Raw genomic sequence first — 9,724 nt, 5'->3', positions numbered from 1 at the left:
ATGCCCATTCCAGTGAATTACAAAGTTGAGCTTCTTCTCCTCTGCTGTGAAAAAAATTGCATTGGGTTAATGGCAGAGAGAGAGCACCCAGGCTGCATTAAAAAAATATTTTAAATTATTCTCTGAGTCTCTGTGCATTTTTGACGGCATTGTGAGACAGAAGACAAGTGTGGCTACAAACTGTTTCCAAAATCATGAGTGTAGAGTGTCATTTGTAGCTTTGCTGGCAGTTTCAGAAGAAAAGTTCCAGTCGCTTTTTTGGATCTCCTGCACTCTGGCTGACGATGTCACCACTCTCTGCTCGTTAGACGCAACACACACCCATTATAAAGCTGGATTTTGTAAAAAAATTTTTTTAATGATTTTAAAACTGCCATATATCAGAAACTGTTGAAGATATCAATAAACTGAGTCATAGAGGAACACTTAAAAAGTTTGTCTACAGCTTAGAATTTGAATGAAGTCTCTAGCAGAAATTATTCTGAAGCTTTAGAGGCTGAAAGAAGTAAGAAGATTTGAAGAGTTTGAAGACTGTTCCAATGCATTGTCTATGGCGAAAAAAAAATCAGAAATAGTTGAATATTGCAAAAAGTATGACTATTTGAAAAGAGAAAAGTCATTCCGATAATGTCCCGAAAAGGCTGAACGTTTTGATGTGAGAATTGTTGAAATAGCACAAAGTATGAAGGACTAGAAGAAGACCGTAAAAAGGCAGAAAGTAGTAAGAATATAAAAAGTGAATAAAGAAAATGGCCGAACAGAAGAACAATAGTGCTTTCAGCATTCACACTAATAAGTATAAAGAAAATGGCGGAGAGGAAGAACAATGAAGTTTGAAGATCTTAATGTTTTTAACCTTGAATTTAACACATGAAAACACAACTCAGGTTAGATCTGTCTTCATGTGATGCATCATCACGTATACAGACCACTTCCTTTGCTCTACGTGTGACAGCGACTGATCCACACAACCTCATCCTCTGTCACCATGAAAACTGTAAAATGCAACTCACACCTGGGAAACAAAGTCATCAACACACATCATCATCAGCACTAACCTGTTTCCACAGTTTCTCTTTTTTAGTTTTCAAGGTCATTAAACGACTTTTACAGCTGAGTGACAGGTGAGTAACTGACTCAGCTTCCAGGTGCAGACAAGGAAGTGCAGGACTTTAATTTTCATGAAAACACAATTTTCTGATTCTGTTAGTGACCCAGCAGCATGTTATCAATCTTGTTACTCCCTGTCATTTTATCTTTATTCATTTTTTAAGTTAATGCAGAGTCAGATCTCTGGACCCTGTGAAAACAACACAACATGCTTCAATTAAATCGCATGATTCAGTCACAGTGATGATTAAAAGTGAGCTGAGTAACAACAGACGTGTTTTCAGTCAGGACTGTTTTGTGTTATTATATTCAGAAAAAAATATTTCAGATTAATTCATCATCATCATCATCATATATATTTGACTTTGACATTTTCTCCAAGAAGAATGCAATAAGATCTCATTAGATCATCAGATAGATTCCCATTAATCCTTTGTCCTTACATACATATCCAGCTGAAAGCAAATATATCCTTCTGTACTGTGATATTGAATAACACGATCAGACCTAACAAACCTTAGGCAATAACATTTGATTCTTGATATAAATAATGTCATTATATGAAACTTTCTTGGGGGAAATTTCCTGCAGTTTTGCTTTCTTTGGATACTTTTGTAAAGACACTGATGTGCTGTGTTGAATTTTAAGCATTATAGTCAATAAGCATGCGCACAATGCTATGTTAGAACAGTAGGAAGTCTGGTGAGCCACAGAAAAGAAGCTGACTTCCTCATATAGATCACTGTTTGACATTTGTCATGTTCAGGACGTCTGTAAAGTTTTTGCTGCACTGACACACAATGTTGGAAGGCGTCAGAATGGGACGTATTTCATTTCTATTTGCTCTTTTCCTGGTGTCTTCAAGTCAAGGTAAAATAATATCTTTATTTCATATCTGGGTTCTTTTTCCTCTTGTTAAATTCTGGTGAAGTAAGTGAGCAAAAACAGAAAGAAAGCAAAACTTCAAGTTCAAAAACAAAACAAAAACCAAAACAATAAAAGATTTAAGAAAAATGTAAAATATGTATTTAAAAAAATACAAACAACTAAGGGATTGTGTGTAAACCAGGCAGATATTGAATTGAAATGAATTTACACTGTTAAATTATATCACGTAGAAATGTACAGGAAGGGGTGGACACATGTCGGTATTTGTCTGGTTCATTGTGAGAAGAGAAACATTTATTTTTCATAAATAGAAAAACACATTTTAATGGTCATTATCTCACTGATGGTGACAGTGTTGCTCTTATTTGCTTCACTGGTTCCCAACCTTTTTTGGCTCGTGACCCCATTTTGACATCACAAATTTCTGGCGACCCCCGATCACATACAGTCATGTGATCGCTGCCGTCAAACATGCGTTTATTTTTAGATGCTGCATTTTACTTTAACTAAGAAAGTGAAAGTGTAGAATTCAATTGTTTAAGATTGTGTGTATTGGCTTTTCATCATATTTTTGAAAGAATAATAATTAGTTAAAGGAAATTTAACTAATTATTAATTCATTAATTAATTTTAAAGTAATTTTTTTTAATCAATTACTAGACATTTCAGGCGACCGCATTTGAATTCCAGGCGACACCATGTGGGTTCCTGACCCCAAGGTTGAAAAACACTGCTCGACACTGTGTAAAAAAGTAAAGAGCTCTGTCCTCCAGCAGGTGGCCCTAAGAGAAGCGTTAAAGCAGATATCAGCTTCACGGCCGTTTCGGCTAATGCTGCGTTCAAGGCAGGCTTTTGAAACCGTAAGTTACAGCTTCAAGTCACAACTACGACTTGGTAGCGTTCCAGGTAACCCGTAGCTCGTGTTTTTACCATCCTGTTGTCTGTGAAAGTTCCCTATAACGGCCACTCGTAACTTCCGACCCGTGAACTCGTACCAGATCGAACTGGTATGACTTCACAGGAAGGAAAAACACAAAGTACGAGTTTCTTTGAACGCACCATGAGTTAGCAGCCCCCGCCCTTGTCAGGCATCAATTGGTCCTCGTGCTACGTCACCACATTCACGCGCATCCCTTGGCTGCACACACAGCCCTTCATGCCGTTCTCTCTCCTCATTGGATAACACTTGTATCCCACAAGGAAAATTTTCTCCTCGGGTTACAGCAGAGCAGAGTGACGGAGAGACTCGTGTTTAGGCTGAAATACTTCATGTAAGTGATTGCTGACGGAAAATAGGACTATTTAGGACTTATATTAACAAAAACATTCCACTGATATCTGCTTTAAATATGTTTCCACAATTTACTATGAATCATGATGAAACACAGTATTTGCTAAAAAAGAAGAAAAAAAATCCACTGTCTGTTATTTTTATTGTATTGTGTGTGTTTTGTTTCCACAGGGTCCAGAGTTCAGACTCCTGTGTTTGTGAAGACAGGAGAGGATTTACATCTGGAGGTCAAGGAGGCTGATGTACCTGAGGATTTTATTACTATTCAATGGAGATTCAATGGAAGCGTCAATTTTGTATCATTTTTACGTGGTGGAGAAAGAGAAGTCTTTGAACTTTACAGTGGAAGGGTTATGGTGTCTGTGAAACATTTCTCTGTGAAACTGAAGAATCTACAAAAGTCAGACAGTGGAGTTTATACTGCACATGTGATATCGACTAAAAACCAAAAACTGGCTGGATACAGCGTCACAGTTGAAGGTGGGTTTGTTAACTCTTCAGACGCTGCCAGAGAGAATCTGCTGCTGTTTCTAAAACTCTTCCTGTAAACTCTCCCCTCAGATCCAGTGTCTCCAGTGAAGCTGACAGTCGACTCTGTGACAAACAGCTCAGACTCCTGTGACCTCACTGTGACCTGCAGATCACTGGACTCACATCAGATCAGCATCAGCACCACTGTTACCTGTAACACCACCACCTGCAGTCAGGAGGGAGGAGAGAGGTCAAAAGTCACAACCTCTGGTGCTACTCTCCATGTTTACCTGGATAATTACAAAATAATCTGTAACTACACCAACCAGGTCAGCAGGACCAATGACAGTATAATGATTGGTCACTTTTGTCTCCAACATGCTGGTAAGTCTGACAGAGAAAACATCCTGTTGATAATATTACACAGTTACATTTAGAACAAATGAGAACGATCCACCATAGACAGATAGAAATACAAGCTAAGTTTTTTTTAGTACAGACATTAATTAATATTAGTGAAATAATTAGTCAATATTACCACCTTGTGTTTAATGTTGCTGTTGTCATCACAGAGTTTACAGCTCGGTCTTTAACCTTGGACTATTTGGATTAAATAAACAGATGTAATTTAAATACTCATATTAAATGTTTATTACTGACATGTTAATAAGAAGAGTAAAACAATGTACAACCTGGATTTAAGCCAGATATAAATTATGAACAAATAAATGGCTAATTATTTCCTAATGATTAGATCTTTCGTAAAACTGTAATTTGTGTAATATGTCAAAAGCACAAGATGAGTTGCTATAACAGGACACTTTCTTACTATGAATAGGCATGCATTTCTAATCAGTTTTTTGTCTTTTATTACAGATCCTGAATCACTTCGTAATCACATTGCTCCTGTTGTTGGTGTTGGTGGTGTTTTAGCTCTTGTCCTGTTTGTTGTAGTAGGTTTTGCAGCAGCTCAAAGAGGTGAGTCAGAGTGTGCTTTGTAACAGAACACACAGTCAAATCTCCAAATCCTCATGAGAATTACTGTTCATATACTTACAGGAACAATGGGACTGTTCAACCTGTGTAACTTAAAGCACCTATGTTACATGTGGGTTTATATTGTGTTGTTCAAATCAGCTGAACTGTAGCAACACAAGTCAAAGTCAGAGTTGATATTGCCTTCATGTCTATTTATTCTTCATCACCAAGCTAAAACATATAGAAAGTGTGAAAGGTGCAGTTTGAGTAATATAAATATACTGTACCCCATTTACTGCACTGTATATTCATTTTGCACAAATTATATGTGAAGATACACGGCCATTTCAGCCACAGAGAAAACTTACATGTGGTACCTCATACCTGCACACAGAATTAAAGTATGCATGTGTTTTCTTGTGCTAGTCATTTCATGACAAACAGGAAAACTTCATCAAAAATGTTTTCTGTGATTTATCTCCCAGGCTGAAATAAGCCAAATTCTGGATCAGAGTCCAACCAGTGAACCTTCACAGTCCATCTACTCCATGGTCGGACCTCACACCGGACCTAGTACATCACATGAGACCGGAGGGATTGTAATCCATTTACTGTAGTAGCTAATGCCCAAAAAATAACTCAATGATACACAGTGTTATATGCTCATCTTCTTTTTAAAAACTTGAAATAACTTTTATGTGCCACGAGAAACAAACACACAAATGATAAGAATAAAATATTTTTTCTAAGATACTGTATCTAAGAATAGATTGTTTTTTTTAAACTCGTACTTGAACTGGATTGAATCTGTATGTCAGGCACCTTATACTTATCATTTTAGAATGTGTCTGCTTGAGTGAAGTGTAGTTTTATCAGTTCTGTGTTTCAGTGTCATATTTTGTTGAGCAAGTTGTATCAGTTGTTTTGTCTGTGAAGTTTACAATGTTCAATTCTTTGCTGAAAAACATACAATTCTCAGGTTATTTCAACTCAGAGTGGTTACAGTTTTAATGTTGAATGTACAATAAACAGCTTTGCTTTTTCTTTTTTTAAGTTTGTTTTGTTTCTGAAGGTGAAATTCTCAAATGTTTTTGAATATTTTAGAATATTGTAAAGATTACCTCATTCATTGATACATTACAACAATGCATTAATCAAAGTTTTCAAGAAAACTGCCTCCACAAACAGTTTATCAGAGGAATCTGTTTCAATTATTGTATTTATTGAGTAAAAACGGATTTGGAAAAACTTATGGATATCTTTTTTGTTTATTGCACATTTTGTTAATTTACAAACGGTGAACAACAAGAAGGCACATGCAAGAAAACAACAACAATAATGATAGCAATAATAATGAAGAAAACAAAATAAAATATCGAGAAGGAAAAAGGAAAAAAAAGATCAATAAATGAAAAATTTGTAAACAAATAAAAGCATATATCTATATAGGATAGGATAGGTTTTATTTGTCATTCTTATGTGTCACATAAAAACGAAATTATGTTTCACACATCCACCGTTCGAGATCAAGATCAGTGCATTAATTACTGCATATATAAATATACACACACAGATCCATATACAGTACATGTCTGTAAAGGTATAAATGTGTATACTAAAACAAGATAAAATGAAAAGATAAATAAATCTTCAGTTCATCATTCCATCTACTTCAATATCATTTTTCTCAAGGAAATTACAGAAATCCTTTCAGATTTTCCAAAACTTGTCAAGCTTATTTTTTGTGATGTAGCTTATCTTTTCTAAAGCCAAGTAGAAAGACACCCCTGCTGTTAACCATTGCGAATTAGTACAAGGTTGATCCCTTTTCCATGAACAGGCTTCCAGAACTGATGGATAATTAAGATTTGAAACTTTTTTTTGTACAATTCCCTGCCTACTTTCTTTGATCTTTGAATACTATTATGCCTATATTGTAAGGTCTTGATCTCATCTATTAAATGAACTTGACCAGGTGTGTTGTGATTTGTACTTTCTAAATAAAACTGGATTGTATTTTAAGCATTAAAGTCGATAAGTGACGTGTGCACATGCTGTGTAAGAACAATAGGAAGTCTGGTCAGCCACAGAAAAGAAGTTGACTTCCTCGTATAGATCACTGTGTGACGTGTGTCGTGTTCAGGACGTCTTTAAAGTTTCTCCTGCACTTAAACCAAATGTTGGAAGGCATCAGAATGGGACGTATTTCATTTCTATTTGCTGTTTTCCTGGTGTCTTCATGTCAAGGTAAAATAATATATTTTAACTAATGCTCCATATTTAGGTTTTTCTTCTTCTTGTTAAATTCTGGTTGTTGCACCTCAGCACTGAAACATTGTGGTAAAGTCAGGAACTGAAAATAAGTGAGTGCAAAACAAAGAAAACAAAACCAATAGTTCCAAAACAAAAAACAATAAAAGATTTAAGAAAAATGGAAAATAGAAACAAAACGGGATTGTATGATAATCAGGCAGATATTAAATTAAAATGAATTTACATTGTTAAATAATAAGTGTGAGAACAGAAACATTTTTATATAGAGAAAAAGCTTTTTGGATATTAATATCTTAATGGTCATGACCTCACTGAATGTGACAGTGTCGTTGGTCGTTCTGTGGTGATTATGAATAATTTGTGTCACTCTACATTGTGAGAAAAAGTAAAGAGCTCTGTCCTCCAACAGGTGGCGTTAAATATGTTTCCACAACTATTTTTTTTTACTGTGAATCATGATGAAACAGATGATTCATAATTTTTGATCTAATAATCCAAGTGTCGGAAATGATAAGTAGAAACACAGTAGAATTTAGTATTTACTAAAAATCCACAGTTTGTATTATGTGTGTTTTGTTTCCACAGGGTCCAGAGCTCAGACTCCTGTGTTTGTGAAGACAGGAGAGGATTTACATCTGGAGGTCAAGGTTGATGTACCTGAGGGATTTCTTCTTGTTCAATGGAGATTCAATGGTGACAATTTTGTAACATTTTTCCCTAAAAAAGAACCAACAGTCTCTGATCTTTACAGTGGAAGGGTTATGGTGTCTGTGGAAAATTTCTCTGTGAAAGTGAAGAATCTACAAAAGTCCGACAGTGGAGTTTATACTGCACAAGTGATATCGACTGGTCAAAGTCCAACTCTACCTGGATATGTCGTCACAGTTGAAGGTGGGTTTGTTAACTCTTCAGACGCTGCCAGAGAGAATCTGCTGCTGTTTCTAAAACTCTTCCTGTAAACTCTCCCCTCAGATCCAGTGTCTCCAGTGAAGCTGACAGTCGACTCTGTGACAAACAGCTCAGACTCCTGTGACCTGCAGATCACTGGACTCACATCAGATCAGCATCAGCACCACCTGCAGTCAGAGGTCAAAGGTCACAACCTCTGGTGCTACTCTCCATGTTTACCTGCTGAATGACACAATCATCTGTAACCATAGCAACCAGGTCAGCAGGACCAATGACAGTATGATGATTGATCACTTTTGTCCTCAACACACTGGTAAGTCTGACAGAGAAAACATCCTGTTGATAATGTTACACAGTTACATTTAGAACAAATGAGAATTTATTCCCTAAAAAAAATAATATAATAACTTAATGACATCACCAACTTTGTTTTTTTCTCGCCAAGTTTGACAGATGTTGTGGATGATGTTACTGAGTGTAAAACACACAGGTGCTGAGCAAACAGAGGAAGAATAATAAGAGGTTGATGACTTCCTGTTGACCAGTGTCAGTCTGATGAAGGTGGTTGTTGTGTTGCAGGTTCAGAGAGTCTCTCTGCTGGTGTCTCTCTCTGCCTGGTGAAGACAGTCGTCTTCTCTGTGGGTCTGATCGTCATGGTGGCTGCTGTCATCAGTGTCCATGTCATGGAGAGACTCCAGAAGAAAAACTGAAATGTCAAGTTAAGGAGCCTCTGAGTTGTCTCTGACCACTGTGGACAAGTTTGGGCTTGTCCACAGTGGAAGAAGTTTGGGCACATCTAGTTTGATGCATGTGATTTTTGACTCTGAGCTGACTTTTCTGCACATCAAGAACATAACAAAGATAGGTTTTTATCAACATATCCAGAGTCCGCCTGTTTCTCTCTCAGGCCAGCACGGAAGTGCTGATGCATGCTTTTATCACCTGTCGTTTAGATTATTGTAATGCCCTACTCTCTGGTCTTCTCAAAAAGAACATGCACAATCTACAATTACTACAGAATTCAGCCGCACACGTGCTGACGAAGACCAGAGGGCGGGAGCATATTACACCTGTTTTAAAATCGCTGCATTGGCTCCCCATGCGCTTCAGGAAAGATTTTAAGGTTCTTTTAGTCTTTAAATGTCTTAAAGGAGTATTATCGCAAAATTCGGCCACTAGATGGAGCCAGACGGAGCTTATCAGATATAAACAAGTGGGCAGCTGTCAGAGAGAGAGAGCAGCCTCGTTTAGCCCCCCCCCCCGCCCCCCCTCCTTCTCCCTCCCCCCTCCTCCTCCCTCACCAGGCCGAATGAACGTGCAATCGCGGGAAAAAGAAAACTCGCTAGTGGAAGCGGCACATCAGCACAAGCTATCTACGTCGCGCACAACCACAACAACGACAACTGAAACGTCCTCCTCCTTAATAACACTGAGAGGACAGCTGAAGAAAGACACAGGGACGTGGAGACAAAGTGTTCTACCAGCGATTCAGTGACTGTGAGCACCCTAACACTGCTACATTACTTACTGTTGCATATTTGTCCGGTTCGGAGGTCGGATTTGCGAGTTCCGAGTGCATTTTAACGCAGCAAGCGCCGGGCCGGCTTGGATCATAACAAAGACAAATGCTGCATTTGCCCCACGGACACTATACTGTTGGCGATTTTTTTTGTAAATTTACTTATGGCTCCCCCCGACCCATCTTTTGCATATGTCAGCTTATTTTATGCTATTACTGCTGTATTTGCGATAATGCTCCTTTAACGGTCTTAGGCCTTCTTATTTATCTGACCTACTTTTACC

The 9,724-nt window shown here is 37.5% G+C and overlaps 1 protein-coding gene across 1 annotated transcript; it reads left to right on the top strand.

The window, feature by feature from the left end:
• Positions 1-1,926: 1,926 nt before the first annotated feature.
• Positions 1,927-8,631, top strand: LOC311000127 (uncharacterized protein; the record flags this gene model as incomplete). The annotated part of the gene is made up of 7 exons (XM_083990761.1): positions 1,927-1,980; positions 3,461-3,769; positions 3,851-4,089; positions 5,224-5,311; positions 7,598-7,665; positions 8,072-8,234; positions 8,501-8,631. The coding sequence occupies exons 1-7, from the start codon at positions 1,929-1,931 to the stop codon at positions 8,629-8,631; spliced, it is 1,050 nt and encodes a 349-aa protein (XP_083846887.1). The 5' UTR covers positions 1,927-1,928.
• Between the last annotated feature and the right edge of the window lie 1,093 nt (positions 8,632-9,724).

This window comes from Trachurus trachurus (assembly GCF_905171665.1).
Source record: "Trachurus trachurus genome assembly, chromosome: 17".
In the NCBI taxonomy this organism is placed as follows: Eukaryota; Metazoa; Chordata; class Actinopteri; order Carangiformes; family Carangidae; genus Trachurus; species Trachurus trachurus.
Note: the sequence above shows the minus strand (reverse complement) of the source record. Positions and strands in the feature narration are given on the sequence as shown.